The sequence below is a fragment of the Bufo gargarizans genome, chromosome 1 (assembly GCF_014858855.1).
Source record: "Bufo gargarizans isolate SCDJY-AF-19 chromosome 1, ASM1485885v1, whole genome shotgun sequence".
NCBI lineage: Eukaryota > Metazoa > Chordata > Amphibia > Anura > Bufonidae > Bufo > Bufo gargarizans.
This window is the reverse complement of record NC_058080.1, coordinates 741,430,599-741,453,098: the sequence shown is the minus strand read 5'-3', so window position 1 is coordinate 741,453,098 and position 22,500 is coordinate 741,430,599. Positions and strand designations below refer to the sequence as shown.

General features: G+C 43.6%; 1 protein-coding gene across 1 annotated transcript in view; it reads left to right on the top strand.

The window, feature by feature from the left end:
- The window catches only part of LOC122930413, a 47,940-nt gene extending 32,128 nt beyond the window's left edge, over nucleotides 1-15,812 (top strand). The window contains exons 10-11 of the mRNA XM_044283798.1: nucleotides 4,358-4,412; nucleotides 12,460-15,812. Of these exons, the coding sequence (XP_044139733.1) occupies nucleotides 4,358-4,412; nucleotides 12,460-13,865 (1,461 nt within the window). The 3' untranslated portion in view covers nucleotides 13,866-15,812. The remainder of the gene's footprint in view (nucleotides 1-4,357; nucleotides 4,413-12,459) is intronic.
- Nucleotides 15,813-22,500: the final 6,688 nt, after the last annotated feature.

The following is a 22,500-nucleotide window of genomic DNA, read 5'->3' as shown; positions in this document are numbered from 1 at the left end:
CGGTGACCTCACCTCAGGTCCTTCAGCTCTGGCAGTGCAGCAGATACTGGGCAGGTCCTGGTCGGTAGTCAGGGCTCTTGTTCTCTCTGGTATCAGCCATTCCTCCAGCCTGCAGGTAAGATGAGCTGTGAGGAGACAGTGTGGTGGAGAGCTCAGACATGTCACCTCTGGAGATTCTCCTCCATTACACACAAGGAATCCTTCTCCTCTCCTCAGCTTAGTATGGGAGAGTAGTAGTGGGGAGAGTGGGCGTTGTCATCATTCGCTGGCCCCTGACTGTCCTGGTGAGGGGCCCCTGCATCTAGGAGGAGAATGATTGGAGCGGGGGCCCGGTCTGAGCTCAGCTCTCTCCAGTCTCTTCTCTAGGAGTTCTGGACACAGCTGAGCACAGCCCAGAGGTGGGACCTGCATCTATCAGACCTTTATCTCCTGTGGAGCCACCAGAGATCTCCATGTTGGGGCCCCTGGAATCCATGTGGTGGGGGCTCTGAGAAGCGGGGCCCCTCCAGGCTCAGGAAGTGCGGTTCTGGAGGTGACATCTGGTCTTGTCCCCTGGATGATTTCCTCTCCTCTTCTCATAAAGGAGCCTGCAGTACTAGAAGCCTCCAGCTCCTCCAGTTCTCTCCTCTTCTCCTGAATGACCACCAAGGATGGACAGGAAGGAGATCAGCAGAAGAATATTAGACCTCACCTTGGAGATCATCTCCCTGCTGAGCGGAGAGGTAAACTTTTCTAGATTTCTCTCCTCTGTATTGTATTCTGTAACAAGTCAGACATCGGGAAGGAGAATCCATCATAGGAAGTGATAGGAAGAGTCCAGGGTCCTGGAGAACGGCCTCCAGACCTTCCAAGTGATGGAAAACCTGAAGATCAGCCCCCAATATGGTGAGTGATGTATCATGGGACCAGTGACCAATAGTCATGTTGTAGGAGCCATGAGTAGGTAAGTAGACACGATGTACCAGGAGGAGAGGGCCGGAGGAGAGCACATGGCCCCTGAAGGGTTTATTCCCTAAGTGTCTCTCTCCATCCACAGGAGTACACAATAGTGAAGAAGACATCGGGGGACTGTGTGACTCCCATCATCCATCTCCAGGAGTCAGGAGGGCGGAGCAGGACCCCTCATCCCATCACAGAGCCTCCCCCTCACCCCCTGATACATGAGCAGAAGATCCTAGAACTCACCCACAAGATGATGGAGCTGCTGACTGGAGAGGTGACACTGCTGGGAATGCTGGGAAATTCTCCAGTAACAGCACTGGAGGGGTCTGGGTGATGACGGTGTCATTGTGTTGTCAGGTTCCTATAAGGTGTCAGGACGTCACTGTCTATTTCTCCATGGAGGAGTGGGAGTATATAGAAGGACACAAGGATCTGTACAAGGAGGCCATGATGGAGGAGCACCAGCCTCTTATATCACAAGGTAAGAGCCGTCATGTGCAGTGTATACACGTGTGTGCAGTGACATGTAATGGAGGAGCACCAGCCTCTTATATCACAGGGTAAGACCCGTCATGTGCAGTGTATACACGTGTGTGCAGTGACATGTAATGGAGGACACCAGCCTCTTATATCACAAGGTAAGAGCCGTCATGTGCAGTGTGTACACGTGTGTGCAGTGACATGTACTGGAGGAGCACCAGCCTCTTATATCACAAGGTAAGAGCCGTCATGTGCAGTGTATACACGTGTGTGCAGTGATATGTAATGGAGGAGCACCAGCCTCTTATATCACAAGGTAAGAGCCGTCATGTGCAGTGTATACACGTGTGTGCAGTGACATGTAATGGAGGACACCAGCCTCTTATATCACAAGGTAAGAGCCGTCATGTGCAGTGTATACACGTGTGTGCAGTGACATGTAATGGAGGAGCACCAGCCTCTTATATCACAAGGTAAGAGCCGTCGTGTGCAGTGTATACACGTGTGTGCAGTGACATGTAATGGAGGAGCACCAGCCTCTTATATCACAAGGTAAGAGCCGTCATGTGCTGTGTATACACGTGTGTGCAGTGATATGTAATGGAGGAGCACCAGCCTCTTATATCACAAGGTAAGAGCTGTTATGTGCAGTGTATACACGTGTGTGCAGTGATATGTAATGGAGGAGCACCAGCCTCTTATATCACAAGGTAAGAGCCGTCATGTGCAGTGTATACACGTGTGTGCAGTGACATGTAATGGAGGACACCAGCCTCTTATATCACAAGGTAAGAGCCGTCATGTGCAGTGTATACACGTGTGTGCAGTGACATGTAATGGAGGAGCACCAGCCTCTTATATCACAAGGTAAGAGCCGTCATGTGCAGTGTATACACGTGTGTGCAGTGACATGTAATGGAGGAGCACCAGCCTCTTATATCACAGGGTAAGAGCCGTCATGTGCAGTGTATACACGTGTGTGCAGTGACATGTAATGGAGTCGCTCCACAGTTTCTTCTCACATTACATTAGAGGCTACGTGTTCTTTAGGTCAGTCATATCCATAGGGCTCCAGTCACATGATGGGAGCGTGTCCTTCTGGCCTCCATCGGGCCGGTATAGTAGACTACCATGCTCTATCAGAGGCGTCCTGTAAAATCCGTGTTCCGCAGCGTATACATTGTAGATTATACATGGAGATTATGGGCAATGTCCGCCCCTGTGTGACTGTGTAGAGCCTGACGTCGGAGCTTCTGTCAGAGGGAGATATTAGGAAACCCTTCGCACATATGTTCTGCTGGAGGCTCAGACGTGGTGTGAACAGGTCCTTACTTTAATAAGGAGAGTCCATCATAGTGACTTTCCAGTTGTTCTCCTGCCCTTAATGTAGTAGATCTTCTAGTCACTCCACAAGGAGAGAAGATACAACCTTCTACACGTGACTAGAGGAGGAGGTTGTAGAATCTGAGTTTTTGCTCGAGTTTCTCTCTTGCCTCTTTCAGAATTGCATGTGGTGCTCTTAGAGTGACCTGTACAGGACGGCCACTCCTAGGGAGCGCAGCAGCAGTCCTGAATGTTCTGTGTCTGTATATCATTTCTCTGACTGTGGATTGATATACACCCAGATCATCAGCTCTTGTGGCCTTCTCCAGCTTTCATTTAAGTAGATGAGATTGGATGTGTGGGGTTCTCAGGAGCCTTGACCAGTTTATAAAGGCACACGAGTCCTGGTTACTGACAAATCTGTTCTTCTGAAGAAAGACTGGCTAGTGTGAACCATGCCTCAATGTGAACAACTTTCAAAAGACCTCACAATGCATGTTACAGAGTCATGAGGTAAACAGCTACTGCCAGCATCACTGCCTTTCCAAACAGCTGATTGGTGGGGGTCCCGGGTGTCGAACCCCCACCGATCAGATGCAGGTGATCTATCCAGAGGATAGGTCATCAGTAAAAAAAAGCTGCAGAACCCCTTTAAGATCTTACTATTCGATTCTGTTTTATATATCTCCTCCGCCCGGTCACTCGCTATTATCTCCCGATAATAATTTGGTATTAATGTTATGGCTGATGGATGTATATACTGAGAAAGGTGTAACTGTCCTTGTAATAAATCTTCCTGCAGAGGAGGATGGGGTTTCATTAATATCAGGGGTTCCTGTCCAGCAGGGCAGCAGTCTCTCTCATCGAGCTGTCATCGGCTCACATTAAATACTGGTGCCTGGTGGAGAGGAGACTGGGGGTAGTTGTTTTACTAACTCCATGTTCTGTGTCTGACTGATGAAGGTCTTCACTGTGGGTTCTCTCTCATAAGCAGAAGTGTCTTTGTGTAAGGATGATGTCCTGACCTTTTGGTTAGTGGGTTGTTGCAGGACGCCCCTGGTACTTATAACTGTATCCTCATCCTCAGAATGTACTATGGTGGAGAAGGAGCCGTCACCCCACTGCCTACTGTTTGTTCTAATAAACCAGGGGTTACTTCATTCTGTGGTCTGCTAGGTGCTGGGACCTCTGCACAGGTGGTGAGGAGCAGAACATTGATCACTAAACCTAGAAGTGAAGGAGCTGAGAGAAGTGTCTGATCTATAGACAGATCTACAGGAGGCCATGTATTCTGTCACTGTGTGCTTGTGTCTCCACAGATGGATCCAGGAGGAGAAATCCACCAGAGAGATGTCCCCGTCCTCTGTATTCCCAGGACTGTCCAGAGGAGAAGGTCCCAGAGAACCCTCAGGTAGATGGAGCTGAGCCCTATACACATCTATATAGGGGGGTCCTGCAGTCATAGAGGGGTCATAGATTGTGGGGGTCTCTTCTGTGGATCTGTTAGATTTCCCACCTGTCTGCTCTTTGTACTGAATTGTTACAGGTGACAAATCAGGGGGAAGATCTGACTGATATTAAAGTGGTGGATGAAGAAGAGAGGATGATGGGCGATCCCCCGTGTAAGAGTGAGGTGGAGGAGGACATTCCAGGGGATGTCACCACAGGTATGGAATCATGAATGGGGAAAGTGTGAGTCAAGCAGTTAGATGTCTATAATCTAGTGCACACTATACAGCAATTTTGGAACCTGTCTTCTGGGGGTCTCCTGTAATGGTCTTTAACAAGCTGTTAGGTGGGTAAAGATGTTTGGTTGTGTTTTTGGCTTCCTTCCGGTGCACTTCAGTCCTCAGCTCCATGACTATCAGGAAGCTCCTATGTCACATGTGATTATTGTACAGAGACAGACGTCTCAGTGATCATTACCTGCAGCTTTAGGGACAAATATTTAACCTACCCTTGAAGGAAACAAGGGACCCCTCCATAGAAATTATTTTTTTTAAAACATTTTGCAGCAAAATATTAATCGGGACAAATTCTAAAAAGATTCATCCTGGAATATCAGGAACCTGGAAAACCCCATTAAATCCCTTCGATCTGGTGAGACTAGTGTGCTCACTTGTCAATATGACTGTATAATCATTTTATGAGTCCAGTTACAGAGCAATACTGTTCAGGAGTCCTGTATTCACAAGCTAAACTCACTCTTCATCCAGATGTAGCCAATGGAGCCCTTAATATTACTCTATATTATCTCCCACTTTCCAGTCATTGCGGGCTGTAGGAGATAAGACCCAGTTGTCAATTCATTTAGGAACTTCTAGTCAGAATAAAGGTATAACACAGAGTCATATTAAAAGATGCTCCAGAATTGTTAGTGCATGGGGAATACTAATAGTTACTAAAACAGAAAACTAAAATACAATTTGAGGGATGGTGGCAGGTCCTCTTTAATTGACAAGCTCCTTCCAGTGTACCTCCTTCCCTGCTGCTGATAACTCACACATGCTTAATACAAACTAGAAGCTACATTGAAACTTCTGGAAGACGAGTGCTCTCACATTAAAGAGCCAGGGAGACTTCAGCCTGTACTTAGCAGTGTGAGACTTCAGCAGGGGAGGAGGTGCATTAAAAAGTGCTTGTGAATTAGCCCCAGACCTGGTTGTCATTTAATGAACAAGTAGAAGTGATGATATGGTCCACATAGAGCCCTGAACTCAACATCATCCAGTCTGGGATTACATGAAGATGCAGAAGGATTTGAGCATGCCCCTTCATGCACAGAAGAACTGTGGTTAGTGTTCCAAGATGTTTGGAAGAGAGCTTCTTCAAAAACTGTGTGCAGGTGTACCTAGAAGAACTGAGGCTGTTTTGAAGGCAAAGGGCAGTCACACCAAATACTGATTTGATTTAAGTTTTTTTTCTTCATTCACTTTGCACTTTGTCAGAAATAAACTATTAACACCTCTACTTTTGAAAGCATTCTTACTCTGCAACATCAGTCAAAAAGCCTTCAAACCCTTTCACCTTTTTCACATTTTGTTATTTTGTGGCCTTTTGCTAAAATCTTATAAAATTCTAGTTTAACCTCCATCAATATGTGGATGAATAGAACTGTAAAGAAAGCAATAAATGACAAAAAGAAAGCATTTAAATCGCTAAAACAGGAGAGTAGCAAGGAAGCATTGAAAAACTATAAGGAAAAAAATAGAATATGTAAAAAAACAAATAAAAGCAGCCAAACTAGAGACAGAGAGATTCATTGCCAAAGAGAGCTAAACTAAACCTAAAATGTTTTTCAATTATATAAATTGTAAAAAGTATAAATCTGAAGGTGTCGGCCCTTTACAGAGTGATGAGGGAGGAGTTGCAGATGAGGAGGAAGCAAAGTTATTAAATATTTTTTTCCCCCACTGTATTCACTGAAGAAAATAAACTGTCAGATGAAATGCAGAATGTAAAAGTAAATTCCCCATTAAAAGTGTCCTGTCTGACCCAGGAAGAAGTACAACAGCGACTTAAAAAGATTAAAATAGATAAATCACCAGGACCAGATGGCATACACCCCTGTATCCTAAGAGAATTAAGTAATGTCATAGCCAGACCCTTATCTCTGATATTTAAGGACTCTATACTGGCAGTCAGTGTTCCACAGGATTGGCGCATAGCAAATGTGGTGCCACTATTCAAAAATGGTCCAAAAACAGAGACCGGAAACTATAGGCCAGTAAGTTTAACATCTGTCGTGGGTAAACTGTTTAAAGGTTTTCTAAGAGATGCTATCTTGGAGCACCTCAAGGAAAATAAGCAAATAACGCCATATCAGCATGGCTTCATGAGGGAGCGGTCATGTCAAAGTAATTTAATCAGTTTCTATGAAGAGGTAAGCTGTAGACTTGATTGCGGTGAATCAATGGATGTCGTATATCTGGACTTCTCCAAAGCATTTGACACTGTACCACATACAAGGTTAGTATATAAAATGAGAATGCTTGGACTGGGAGAAAATGTCTGTATGTGGGTAAGTAACTGGCTCAGTAATAGAAAACAGAGGGTGGTTATTAACGGTACACACTCAGATTGGGTCACTGTCACTAGCAGAGTACCTCAGGGGTCAGTACTGGGCGCTATCCTCTTCAATATATTTATTAATGATCTTGTAGAAGGCTTGCACAGTAAAATATCGATTTTTGCAGATGACACTAAACTGTGTAAAGTAATTGACACTGAAGAGGACAGTATACTGTATATATACTGCAGAGGACAGTATACTGTATATATATACTACAGAGGACAGTATACTACTACAGAAGGATCTGCATAGATTGGAGTCTCGGGCAGAGAAATGGCAGATGAGGTTTAACACTGACAAATGTAAGGTTATGCACATGGGAAGGAATAATGCAAGTCACCCGTACATACTAAATGGCAAAACACTGGGTAACACTGACATGGAAAAGGACCTAGGAATTTTAGTGAACAGCAAACTAAGATGTAGAAACTAGTGTCAGGCAGCTGCTGCCAAGGCCAATAAGATAATGGGTTGCATCAAAAGGGGCATAAATGCCCGTGATGAGAACATAGTCCTACCACTTTACAAATCATTAGTCAGACCACACATGGAGTACTGTGTACAGTTCTGGGCTCCTGTGAACAAGGCAGACATAGCAGAGCTGGAGAGGGTACAGAGGAGAGCAACTAAAGTAATAACTGGAATGGGGGGACTACAGTACCCTGAAAGATTATCAGACTTTAGGGTTAATCACTTTAGAAAAAAGACGACTGAGGGGAGATCTAATTACTATGTATAAATATATCAGGGGTCAGTACAGAGATCTCTCCCATCATCTATTTATCCCCAGGACTGTGACTGTGACAAGGGGACATCCTCTGTGTCTGGAGGAAAGAAGGTTTGTACACAAACATAAAAGAGGATTCTTTATGGTAAGAGCAGTGAGACTATGGAACTCTCTGCCTGAGGAGGTGGTGATGGTGAGTTCACTAAAAGAGTCCAGGAGGGGCCTGGATGTATTTCTGGAGTGTAATAATATTACAGGCTATAGCTACTAGAGAGGGAGTCGTTGATCCAGGGAGTTATTCTGATGCCTGATTGGAGTTGGGAAGGAATTTATTTCCCCTTAAGTGAGGAAAATTGGCTTCTACCTCACAGGGTTTTTTTCGCTTCCTCTGGATCAACTTGCAGAAAACAAGCCGAACTGGATGGACAAATGTCTTTTTTCGGCCTTATATGCTATGTGACTATGTAATATGCACTTAATACTCCATAATAAGAAAGTGAAAACACAACTTTAAATTTTTTGCTAATTTATTAAAAATAAAATCATAAGATTTCCCATTGGCATAATCCATTGGTATTTACTTTGCCCTGATACTTGAAATTTAGGGACCTCCCATTTATCTGGATCATCTTTGAGATGTTTCTACACCTTGATTGGAGTCATCTGTGGTAAATTCAGTTGATTGGACATGATTTGGAAAGACATAGCCCTGTCTATATAAGGTCTCAGAACTGACAATGAATATCAGAGCAAAAACCAGGTCATGAGGCGGAAAGAACTACCTGTAGAGCTCAGAGACAGGATTGTATGGAGACACAGATCTGGAGAAGAGGACAAAAACATTTCTGCTGCACTGAAAGAGCACAATGACCTCCAGAATTCTTACATGGAAGAACAACAACCAGGACTATTCTTAGAGCTGGCCGCCCAACCAAACTAAATAATCAGGGGAGAAGGGCCTTGATAAGAGAGGTGACTAATAACCCAGCTCCAAAGATCCTGTGTGCAGATGGGAGAAACTTCCAGAAGGTTAACAGCCTCCACCAATCTGGGCTTTAAAAGACACATAAAAGCCGCCTGAGGTTTAAAAAAAAACAAAAAAAAACTATAGGATTCTGACAGTGAAAAACAGCATCATGCTGGGGGGACTGGGAGGCCTGTTCAGGGTTGAGGGAAAGCTGAATGGAGAAAATTACAGAGATATATTCTTAATGAAAACCTGATCCAGAGTGCTCTTGATCTCAGACTGAGACAAATGTTTACCTTCCAAGACAATGGCCCTAAGCACACAGCCAGGAAAGCATAGGAGAGGCTTAGACACAACTCTGGGAATGTCCATAAGTGGTCCAGTCAGAACCCTGAAACCCATGGACCATCTCTGGAGAGACCTGAAAATGGCTGCCCACCGATGGCCCTCATCCAACCTGAAAGAGCTTGAGAGAATCTGAAAAGAGCAGAGGATCCCCAAATCCAGGTTTGCCAACCCTGTGGCATCATCGCCAAGAAGACCCGTACGAGCATTCAAATTTATTGCCTCCGATTAGACTTTTTCAATATGGCCACTGTTAGTCTTGTGCATACGCCGTTACTGTGAATAGCAGCACATGCATTAATTTATGTGTGTTTATAGATGTATGTGTGTGTTTGTATGTATATATATATATATATATATACACTCACCTAAAGAATTATTAGGAACACCTGTTCTATTTCTCATTAATGCGATTATCCAGTCAACCAATCACATGGCAGTTGCTTCAATGCATGTAGGGTTGTGGTCCTGGTCAAGACAATCTCCTGAACTCCAGACTGAATGTCAGAAGGGGAAAGAAAGGTGATTTAAGCAATTTTGAGCGTGGCTTGGTTGTTGGTGCCAGACGGGCCGGTCTAAGTATTTCACAATCTGCTCAGTTACTGGGATTTTCACGCACAACCATTTCTAGGGTTTACAAAGAATGGTGTGAAAAGGGAAAAACATCCAGTATGCGGCCGTCCTGTGGGCGAGAATGCCTTGTTGATGCTAGAGGTCAGAGGAGAATGGGCCGACTGATTCAAGCTGATAGAAGAGCAACGTTGACTGAAATAACCACTCGTTACAAACGAGGTATGCAGCAAAGCATTTGTGAAGCCACAACACGCACAACCTTGAGGCGGATGGGCTACAACAGCAGAAGACCCCACCGGGTACCACTCATCTCCACTACAAATAGGAAAAAGAAGCTACAATTTGCACGAGCTCACCAAAATTGGACTGTTAAAGACTGGAAAAATGTTGCCTGGTCTGATGAGTCTCGATTTCTGTTGAGACATTCAAATGGTAGAGTCCGAATTTGGCGTAAACAGAATGAGAACATGTATCCATCATGCCTTGTTACCACTGTGCAGGCTGGTGGTGGTGTAATGGTGTGGGGGATGTTTTCTGGGCACACTTTAGGCCCCTTAGTGCCAATTGGCCATCGTTTAAATGCCACGGGCTACCTGAGCATTGTTTCTGACCATGTCCATCCCTTCATGACCACCATGTTCCCATCCTCTGATGGCTACTTCCAGCAGGATAATGCACCATGTCACAAAGCTCAAATCATTTCAAAATTTCAAATAGGTTTCTTGAACACTGACAATGAGTTCACTGTACTAAAATAGCCCCCACAGTCACCAGATCTCAACCCAATAGAGCATCTTTGGGATGTGGTGGAACGGGAGCTTCGTGCCCTGGATGTGCATCCCTCAAATCTCCATCAACTGCAAGATGCTATCCTATCAATATGGGCCAACATTTCTAAAGAATGCTATCAGCACCTTGTTGAATCAATGCCACGTAGAATTAAGGCAGTTCTGAAGGCAAAAGGGGGTCCAACACCGTATTAGTATGGTGTTCCTAATAATTCTTAAGGTGAGTGTATAGTGAATTGTAGTGTGACAAGGGAACGAGTGCCAGTTGGGCTTTTTAAATTTTTGACTTGTAACAAATAGCGGATCCGCAAAACACGGATGACGTCTGTGTGCTTTCTGCAATTTGCAGAATGGCACGGACAGCCTTTAATATAACTGCCTATTCTTGTCCGCAAAGCACAGACAAGAATAGGACAGGTTATATTTTTTGGTGGACCATGGAACGGAGCAACGGATGCGGACAGCACACGGAGTGCTGTCTGCATCTTTTGTGGTCCCATTGAAGTGAATGAGTCCGCATCCGAACCGCCAAAACTGTAGCTCTGATGCGGACCAATGCAACGGCCGTGTGCATGAGGCCTTATGCAGTGGAAACCCCAGTTTTAAGCTGCTGGAGCAGTGGCAAATTTTGCCCAAATGAGCATAGCCTATGGCCTTATTCACACAGCACAGTCAGTGTTTGGTCAGTGCTTTGCATCAGTTATTGGCAATAAAGGAGAAATTCTGCTTCGGCGCGAGTCCACAAATGGAAACGGTCTCATAAGTATGATAATTCTTCTTTAATGGAAACAACGCGTTTCGGGGAGTGAAACTTCCCCTTCATCAGGTTTCATAGTATTACAATAGACAGACAAATATTTATAGGTGCAGAACAACAAAAAAAAACGCCAAAAACGAGCACCTGGGGTCCGCCCCCTAGGGGCGGAGCTACTTACAGGTGTCACTTCAGACATCAGGTAAATTCAATCTAATCAAATCTCAGTTTCGTCTATACAAATCTTACTGTGGTGTAGTCCCATATAGTTCTGTGTAGGTTCAATAAAAAAAGAGCATCCTAAACATTTATTTCATATTAAAGTGTTTCTGTGTATTTAACATATATACATCATGTGACTGCAGGAGGTCACATGATCGGACTGCAGGCCAGAGACATGCGCATCCTCTGGTGATCGGCTCTCTCTCTCATATGAAAATGCAGGGGGAGAAGGAGAGAGGCCGATCACCGTGGGCTCCTGTCTCTGTATGTGGGGATACTTTGCTGTCTGCTGGACTCCGCCGGCCAGGGGGCGTGTCGGTCTGCGACGTCATGACCATGTGATCGCAACCTTGCGGTCACATGGTCCGTTGCCAGGACAAAGGGAATGCTTTAGTTCCAGGCCACAATTAGGTGATGTGAAAGAGCTCTGCCCTGGTATATCAAGGAGATTCAGTAGATCAGGTTACAGCTCTATATGTTGATTTAGGGTAACTCTGCATATTATAGATGCTTGGAGTGCATACTAAAATCTAAATTACTATAAATGAGGGGTAAAAAATGAATGAAAGGTAATCACATAATTATCAGATAATCAATAGATAATTGATAAATAGGGTGTATATAAAATTAATAGGTAATATGAATAAAATCCAATTGCACTGTTTGAGTAAAAATAAATATAAAAAATGTTCTATGATTGGTTAGAATATGAAATAGAATTATTTATAATAAAAGTATACAATATAGTGGGATATAAATATAGATATAAATTTGAATAATTTAAGATATGCCATTTCCCGAATACTAATTGTTTTCTTGTGTATTAAAGGGTACTCAGTGGGCACATAATATATTATAATATTTTTTGGTACATTATTTTATTTTTATTTCTTATTATTTTATATTCTTATTTCTTATTTTATTTTTTTATTATTATTTTTGTGGGACGTATTGTTTATTATATAACTAATATTGGATACTTGGATTTCATAAATTAATTTCAAATGCCTCAAATTGCATCAGTTATTGTCATGAAACCAGAAGTAGGCAGAGATAAGATATAATAGAAAAAAAATGCATCTGTTCCATTTGCAGTTTTTGATGCAGTCTTTTATGTAGTTTTTTTCTTAGCTAAAGACATGACTGTCTGAAAATTTAATGGTTTATACTTCTTTTCCTGGATCAATTTCCAGCTTATAGGAATGTTATAAATTTGTGTACTCTGTTTTGAAAGAAAATCACAAATTCTGATTTTTATCTTAACAGAAAATCCCAGTAAGAATTCTGAGGGAAACTTCATGTTATCACTAAATTATAAAGTAGAAGATAAAGACATTCTGCAATGCTCTTCAGGAGAAAACCTCATTACCCTTAATGTATATCCAGGACTTCACAGTACAGATCTATCATATAATCCCACTAATCATGATGGACCTTCTCCTGACCAATCACAGATTGTTACCACAGCTACAGGTCAGAAAGCGGGAAAAAGGTTTCAATGTGGTAAAGAGTTTACAAAAAACTCAGGTCTTTCTACACACAGAGGAATTCACACAGGGAAGAAACCATACTCCTGTTCAGAATGTGGGAAGTGTTTTACATATAAATCACATCTTGTTATACATGAAAGAAGACACACAGGAGAGAAGCCATTTTCATGTTCAGAATGTGGGAAATGTTTTGCACAAACATCAGATCTTTTTACTCATAAGAGAACTCACACAGGAGAGAAGCCATATTCATGTTTAGAATGTGGGAAATGTTTTACAGATAAATCAAGTGTTGCTAGACATGAGAGAAGTCATACAGGAGAGAAGCCATTTTCATGTTCAGAATGTGGAAAATGTTTTACACGGAAATCAAGCCTTGTTGCACATGAAAGAGTTCACACAGGAGAGAAGCCGTATTCATGTTCAGAATGTGAGAAATGTTTTACAGATAAATCAACTCTTGTTACACATGAGAGAATTCACACAGGAGAGAAGCCATTTTCATGTTCAGAATGTGGGAAATGCTTTACAGACAAATCAAGTCTGTTTAAACATGAAAAGAGAAGTCACAAGCGAGAGAAGCCATTATCGTGTTCTGAATGTGGGAAGCGCTTTACAGAGAAATCAAGTCTGGATAAACATGAAAGGAGAAGTCACAAAGGAGAGAAGCCATTTTCATGTGCAGAATGTGGGAAGTGCTTTACAGAGAAATCAAGTCTTGTTATACATGAGAGATGTCACACAGGGGAGAAACCGTATTCATGTTCAGAATGTGGGAAATGTTTTACACAGAAATCAAGTCTTGGTACACATGAGAGGAGTCACACAGGAGAGAAGCCATATTTATGTTCAGAATGTGGGAAGTGCTTTACAGAGAAATCAAGTCTTGTAATACATAAGAGATGTCACACAGGGGAGAAACCATATTCATGTTCAGATTGTGGGGAATGTTTTACACAGAAATCGAGTCTTGTTAGGCATGAGAGAAGTCACACAGGAGAGAAGCCATATTCATGTTCAGAATGTGGTAAATGTTTTATTACTAAAGCCAAATTTAAGGATCATTATAGAAGTCACACAGGAGAGAAGCCCTTTTCATGTTCAGAATGTGGGAAATGTTTTACTCAGAAATCAAGTCTTATTAGACATGAAAGAATTCACACAGGAGATATGCAGCTCTGATCTTCTATATGTGCGAATATTTTACAAGAAAATTAGAGTTTGAGACTCATTAAGGAAGACTCATTAAAGAGACATACTGGCTGGTAGGGGTCATCATGCTGATTGAAACAATAACTTTCTTTTGTCTGAATGATAAACAGCTGCAGAGAAATCCGCGTTTTTATTCATATGCAAATGAGATTTCTCTATGGCTGTTTATCGTACAGACAAAAGAAAGGAATCGGTTTAATCAGCATGATGAGCCCTACCAGGCAGTTGATCCTGGTGACAGAGCCTCTTTAAAGAAGTAAATAAACTATATTAATGTTCAGAATGTGAGAAATATTTTATTACTAAAGTCAAATTTTTTTTTTTACGGAACATTTTCATAGACTTTCTCCATAGAACACCAGACCCCGGCTGTGACGAATAATAAAATTATGTTATTCAATTATTAAATGTACAATTGCACAAGAGTAACACAGTTATACAGCTATATGGTCACAATACAGCCAAACAATATAACCGGTTCACATTTTTTATTTGAGGTTGTATATTTGGATATAAAAGGTCCACATAACAGCTTTTAGGAGGATAGATATATTTTTTTAATGTCTTAGGTTTTGAATCTTAAAGTTAAAGGGGTTTTCCCATCTCTGACATTCATGGCATATCCACAGGCAGAGAGATGAGGCCTGGCTTATGGGTACGGTCAATCCCTAATTCCCATAGAAGTGAATAGAAATGACAGTGGGATGCACAACACTGTTTCTGACCTTCACAAGTTGTAGAAGAACATAGTTTGCTTTGCTATTTTTGTAACACCCATTCATTTGTATGGGAGATATGGAAACAGTAGTGAAGGGACCTTAGCTGCCCCTCACAGCCTGGATACAGTGGTCAGTGGGTTGTGAACATAGGACTCTGTTCTACAGCTAGGTGCAAGTCCCAGATGTGACTCCCACATCTATCAGACATATACTGTCACGTAGTGATGTGGGATGGAACACCACACCGACAACAGGAGGGAAGGGAAAAGGAACTAGGCCTCAAAGCTAGGGAAAGGGAAACTGGCACCACCTATGGAAACCCTAATCCTAGCCCTGACTCCTATCCGTATAAAACGGACCTTGAGGGCAGGAATGTTCATACACTGGAACCTATGACCCTGGAAACTCTGAATTGCCCTGGAATAGTGTCTGGGCTTCAGACGTCCTGTTCCTTCCCATATGAAAGAACCAGCGTCTCCCTGAGGCCTAGTAACAAAAGACAGAGGGGAAACAACAAAATATAAAAGGGAAGTAAGATTAGATTTAAGTAGTTAATCTGTTTTCCTTTAGTCTTGTCAGCAGCACAATAATGGGTTAACAATCCCCCCTGTGAGCTAGCAGGACCTGTGGAATTTTTTATGATTAAGTCTACAAAACCCTGCTGTATAAATGGACCTTCCCCCTTCAGCTCATTGAGTATTTTGAAACGTAATCCTGTAAGAAGGAAAAAACAAGTTTTTGACCTAGGGCGGAAAGTTTGTGCTGACAAGACTAAGGGAAAACAGATTAACTCCTTTAATCTAATCTTCCCTAGCGTGTCACGGATGGTGTTGCAGAAAACTAGAAGACAACAAATGAAGATCCGACTGACTTGATCCCAAACTAAAGAACATAAGGGTGAGCCCTGTAAAAGCCCTAACTCTCTCCCTGACTTCTCAGCCCCTGCAAAGATCTCTATGATAGATAATTGCATGCCCTCGTGCCTCGACTGTATGACACCTGAACACCCTATAATAGTGAGGGGACACGACCACCGGCTCCATACACTTAATACGGAAGGAGTCAGGGCACCTAGGCTCAAGCCAACAGGAAAACACAAATAAAGGAACAGACTTATCTGTAGAAGCATTAGTTGTAGCATCCAGCATGCACACAATCCAGGAAGTTGTATAAACCGCAAAGTGATGCAGTATGGGAGGGGATTTGAAGAGAAGCAATCAGTGCAACTAGATGACAGCTGAGAGAGGGAAACGAGATGACAAAACGAAAGCAAAACAAAAGAACCTCAAGCAAGAGGTTCTGAAGAACGTCTGTCAGAGCTTCTCAGATATCTGGCGGTGACATAGCATCTGTCAGCAGCACAATAATGGGATTTAGCTAGTAGTATCCCTGGGCGGGTTAGTAGTTGTAACCAAATCTAACACAGATCTAACAAAAATAGTTTTTTCTGCACATAGAGAGTCCAACTTGTAATGCTTGAAGAAGGTCACTGGAGTAGACCAAGATGCACTGTTACAAATTTGCTCCAAAGGAATCAAACTCCGCTCTGCCCAGGAAGTGTCTGACGCTCTTGTCGAGTGTGCCTTGGTGAACTCGGGTGGTTGTAAATTCTGATTTATGTATGCTTCCTTAATACATTCTGAGATCCATCTGGATATTGTTGCTTTGGAGGCTGATTTCCCTCTACTGTTAGCCTGAAACGTAATAAACAAACTCTTGTCTTTACGGAACTCTCTTGTTCTGTCAATATTCACACTTAGACATGTGACCACATCAAATTTGGTGTAGTCAACCTGAGCATTCTCCTCAGCTGAAGGAGAATACCTAGGAAGAGTTATCACTTAATTTATATTTGAAAATAAGGGAACTTTAGGTAAAAAAGATGGAAGGAATCTTAACAGTACTTTATCTGAATAAAAAGATAGATAAGGCTCTTTGGCTGCCAAAGCCTGTAATTCTCCTACCCGTTTTGCTGAAGGTACAGCCACTAAAAGGGCAGTCTTAAGAGAGAGACATTTTAATGGTGTTTTTTCAAGTGGTTCAAAGGGTTGCTCACATAGTTGTCTTAGTACTAGTGAGAGATCCCAAGAAGCCACCAGCTGGATTCTTCTAGATCTTAACCTATTCAAGGCTTTGAGGAAATTGACATAATTTCTCTTGGAGATAAGCTGAAAGAGCGGCCACCTGGACACGGATTGTACTGGTAGATAATCCTCTATCAAAACCAACCTGAAGGAACTCTAGTATTTCGGGCCTAGATGGGGAAGAAGGATTAATACCTCTTCCTATACACCAGGAACATAAATTATTTCTGATTCTGGCATATGTTCTGTTGGTAGATACACTCCTAGAGTGTGCTAAGGTATTTAGTACCCTAACTGAAAAACCTCTAGCTTTTAGTATGGGCCTACTAACTTCCAAGCTGTTAGATGAAAGAACCTCAGATTGTGACACAGTTGAGACCCCTGAGAAATTAGATCCCACTGTAGGGGAAGTTCCCAATACATTCCCTGGCTCATGGTCATGAGGAGAGAGAACCAAGCTCTCTTCAGCCAGAACGGTATTATTACTATGACCAAGGCTTGCTCCTGCTTGATCTTGGTCAATGCTCTCGGTATCATCGCTGTGGGTGCAAATATGTATGCCAGTGTGAAGTCCAAAGGAATCGACATGTCATCTATTGCGAAGGGTCGATCCTCTGCGTATAGGGAACAAAACCTTTTTAGCTTGGCATTCATCCTGGTGGCCATAAGATCTATGTCTGGTAACCCCCACAGATCCGAGATCTGATGGAATACCTCTTGAGAGAGGGACCATTCCCCGGGAATGGTCATCTGATGACTTAGGCGATCTGCCAACACATTCAGGGTTCCTCTGATGTGACCTTCTGATAACCTGGTTATCCTGGTTTCTGCCCATGACAAGATCTTGCCCACTTCTACAAGTAGCATCTGCGATCTCGTGTCACCCTGTTTGTTTAAGTGGAAAACTGCTGACATGTTGTCTGTCATTATTCAAACTGCTTTCTCGCAAAGGAATAGTTCAAAGTGTTTCAGGGAATAAAATATGGCTATTATTTCCTTGATATTTGATGAGAGCTGTCTTTCTGTTTAGCTCCAGTTTCTAGACACTGTACGATCCATAAGATGAGCACCCCAACCTGATCCTGAGGCGTCTGTTGTAAGCACCTCCGACGTGGGTTCGACTAAGGACATACCGTCCTTGACATGGTTCCACTATTGAAGAGATCTTCTGGTTCTGGAAGAAAGTGTATGGAGTGTCTCTGACAAAGTCCTGTTCCAGACCTCTAGTATTTCTGTCTGGAGGGGTCTGAGGTGCCATAGAGCCCAAGGCACTGCATCTGCTGAAGATGACAGTAGGCCTAAGAAACTTATTAGAGTTCTTAAAGAGACAGCTTAAGGGATTCTGAGGTACCAAAACCCTCTTTGAATACGGTGCTTTCTTGGGTCGGACAGGTATAACTTCATCTCCTGTGAATCTATTACAAAGCTTCGGAATTGCTTTGTGGTGGCTGGAGTTACATTTGATTTTTCTCTGTCAGAAGGGACAGTGTAATGCTTACCTGCTCCTTGAGCAGGAGAGTAGTACTGGCCATAATTAGTCAATTGTCCAGATATGGAATTATCTTTATTCCTTGTAATCTGAGGACGGCTACTACAGAGGATATTACCTTGGTGAATACAAACGGGACGGAAGTTATACCGAAGGGGAGTACTCTGAACTGAAAGTGAGTCAACTTTCCCCTCATATTTACCACTATGCGTAGAAACCGCCTGTGTGCTGGCCAAATCGGAATATGGAAATATGGGTCTTTCAGATCCAACGACGCCATATAATCTCCTTGAGATATGAGGGGTTTGACGGATCTGATTGGTTCCATCTGAAAAGTATTCTTTACCAAGTGATAATTTAAATACCTCAGATCTATTATTAGATGAAATTTTCCTGAAGGTTTGGGAATTAAGAATACCCTAACCCTACCTGAGAGGGAGGCACCGGCTCCAGGGCGGCCAGAGAGAGAAGTTCCAGAATTGAATTCTCCAAAAAAGTCTTCTTTGGTTCTTGAAGGTTCTGAGACGCAATGAACCTGTCTGGAGGGTACAGAAGAAAAGAAAGTGCATAGCCGTTTTGGATAGTGCTTAGGACCCAAGGGTCTTTTATTTTTTGTACCCACACCCGAAAAAACTAAGACAGACGGCCGCCTACTGGAGTATCTTGATTGTCAAAACTGTTGCTTCCTGTTAGGCCTAGGGCCCCTTGAAATGCCACCTCTTCTAGAGGGACCACCCCCTCTCCCTCTACCAGATGCCCGAGAGAGTCTTGTTCTAGGGGGAGATCTGTCTCTGTTGGAGAAGTACCTACGGGGTGGTCTAGAAGTTAGCGGTAAAGATTTACCCTTTTTGTCTGACAATTCTAGCATTAACCGCCTCCGGACTGCCTATCGCAGGATCGCGGTCCGGAGGCGGCTGTCTCAGGCAGAGTCACGCATTGGTGCGTCATCTCGTGAGATGCGAGACTTCCTGTGAACGCGCGCACTTCCTGGTCCCTTTTGCTTGGATCGACCACCAGAGGACACAGGCAGCTCTGTAATAAGTAGCACCACACTACACTACACCCCCCCCTGTCACTTACTAACCCCTGATCACCCCATATAGACTCCCTGATCACCCCCCTGTCATTGATCACCCCCCTGTAAAGCTCCATTCAGACGTCCGTATGTGTTTTACGGATCCACGGATCGGATCCGCAAAACACATACGGACGTCTAAATGGAGCCTTACAGGGGGGGTGATCAATGACAGGGGGGTGATCACCCCATATAGACTCCCTGATCACCCCCTCTCATTGATCACCCCCCTGTCATTGATCACCCCCCTGTAAGGCTCCATTCAGACGTCCGTATGTGTTTTGCGGATCCACGGATCGGATCCGCAAAACACATACGGATGCCTGAATGGAGCCTTACAGGGGGGTGATCAGGGAGTCAATATGGGATGATCACCCCCCTGTAAGGCTCCATTCAGACGTCCGTATGTGTTTATCGGATCCGCAAAACACATACGGACGTCTGAATGGAGGCTTACAGGGGGGTGATCATCCCATATTGACCCCATATAGACTCCCTGATCACCCCCTGTCATTGATCACCCCCCTGTAAGGCTCCATTCAGACGTCCGTATGTGTTTTGCGGATCCGATCCGTGGATCCGCAAAACACATACGGACCTCTGAATGGAGCCTTACAGGGGGATCACCCCATATAGACTCCCTGATCACCCCCTGTCATTGATCACCCCCCAGTCATTGATCACCCCCCTGTAAGGCTCCATTCAGACGTTCGTATGTGTTTTGCGGATCCGTGGATCCGCAAAACACGGACACCGTGGATCCGCAAAACACGGACACCGTGGATCCGCAAAACACATACGGACGTCTGAATGGAGCCTTACAGGGGGGTGATCAATGACAGGGTGGTGATCACCCCATATAGACTCCCTGATCACCCCCCTGTCATTGATCACCCCCCTGTAAGGCTCCATTTAGAATTTTTTTTGGCTTTTTTTTAGCGGAAATTAATTTTTTTTGTTTTTTCTTACAAAGTCTCATTTTCCACTAACTTGTGTCAAAAAATTAAATCTCACATGAACTCACCATACCCGTCACGGAATCCAAATGCGTAAATTTTTTTAGACATTTATATTCCAGACTTCTTCTCACGCTTTAGGGCCCCTAAAATGCCAGGGCAGTATAAATACCCCACATGTGACCCCATTTCAGAAAGAAGACACCCCAAGGTATTCGCCGAGGGGCATATTGAGTCCATGAAAGATTTAACTTTTTGTCCAAAGTTAGCGTAAAGGGAGACTTTGTGAGAAAAAAACAAAAAAATAAATAAATTTCCACTAACTTGTACCCAAAGAAAATAATCTTCTATGAACTCGCCATGCCCCTCATTGAATACCTTGGGGTGTCTTCTTTCCAAAATGGGGTCACATGTGGGGTATTTATACTGCCCTGGAATTTTAGGGGCCCTAAAGCGTGAGAAAAAGTCTGGAATCCAAATGTCTAAAAATGCATATAATATACAGAGACAAAAAGGATACATTGCCACCGTCACTGAATGAAGACCGGCACCCTCGGCAGTCAGAGTTCTGTCAGTAGCTAGCAGTACTGACCTGCACCTGGATAAGGAAGGATAACAGTGAGCACTGACCGACCTGGCAGGCCACCTTTTATGTGCCTGCTAACAAATCCCTCGGCGCAAAGTGTCCACTCCCTATAGGTCATGATCCTACTCTACACCTGTGTACAAGGCTTTGGTTGGTCATTAGTCAATTAGACCAATGCCGGCCCCCTAATCTGCTTTAAACTTGCGGCCAGGTACTATTCCCTTCTCTGGTCGGTGAAGCGCATAAGAAGCGCGTACACGTGACCACGTGACCGCGTATCCTATTGCGAACCCGTTTTCGAACGTAAATGCGGATGCACGACAGGCTCTGCGAGAGTGCGCAAGTGCATCGACATGGACACCGGAATGGAATCCGCAATAGGCACCGGAGACAAGCTCGGCCGCAGCGTACTGCCACTAGCCCGGCCAAGCTGTCCCCGAAAGCCATGCGGTCTTCCCCTCCGGCGCACATGCAAACGCATCCCCGCGTCGGTTCACGAATGGGTCGGAGCTGGTGTATCAATGGAGACACGCGTAACCTGTCTCGCAGCTCCACGAGGACCCTTTTTGGTCACACCGGAGTGCGAGACAGGTGAGGATCGTACATATTATAATACTGATTCATTAATGGCTGTATTCTAGGGTTTCATTCAAACCATACGGGGAAAGTGTATTGAATCTGTATATTCAGTAAATTTCCCTACGGCAAAGCTGGGAATATGACTGGGGCACAGTATCAATCAGGGTCAGTTTCAAACCGCCAAAGCAACCGCCATGCCTATCTGAAAAATGTTTTGATACGCCATGCTTTAGATATTGTCGTTGGATATTAGACCGGTGTTGATTCAGTCGTTCCCTCACTGTCTGGGTTGTACGGCCAATATATTGAAGGCCACAGGGGCATTTCAGCATGTATATTGCATTTTTTGTATTGCAGTCCATGTAGTATTTTAGCTTAATGGATTCACCTGTGTTTTGAATGGTGATGGTATCGAAATTATTGGAAATGCTGAGGCAACACATGCAACGTTTGGAGCCACAGTGAAAGGAGCCCTTTAGTGAGGGGTTAGGATCTCTACTTGGAGACCTGGGGTCCACAGCAGTGAGTTTAGGACAGGAGGGGGCTACCATACTTTTTAAAGTTTGTGATTGTCTGAAGGTAATCATAGGTTTGGTGGGGAGGGTTTTACCTATCACTGGGTCACGGTGGAGGATGGGCCAATATTTCTGGAGAGTCGACTTGATTTGGCCATGACGGGAGTTATATCTGGTGAAAAAATTGAGTTGGAAATTGGATGATTCTGTTTTGGCGGTTGCTGTATGTGCCTTTAGGCAATCTGCCTGACTCTCGTTGAGGATTTTTGATCTGGAGTCTTGGATGATGTGTTTTGGGTAGCCCTTATTCATGAACCTTTTCTGTAATGTTTCCAGTTGGCTGATCAGAATGTTATCTGCGGACCCGCTTCATCTGTCCGTATGGGATATTTTTCTTCCATTTATGGAAGTGGCAGCTGGAGAAATCTAAATAACTATTTGCATCCACGTCTTTAAAGTGGATGCTTGTTGTGATGCTGTCCCCCCGGGCTTGATGGTGGAGATGTAAAAATACCACAGTGTTAGGGTTTAAATGTGCAGTAAAGGACAGGTTCCAGCTATTTTGATGTAATTCCTGAATAAAATTGAGCTGGGAAGATGGT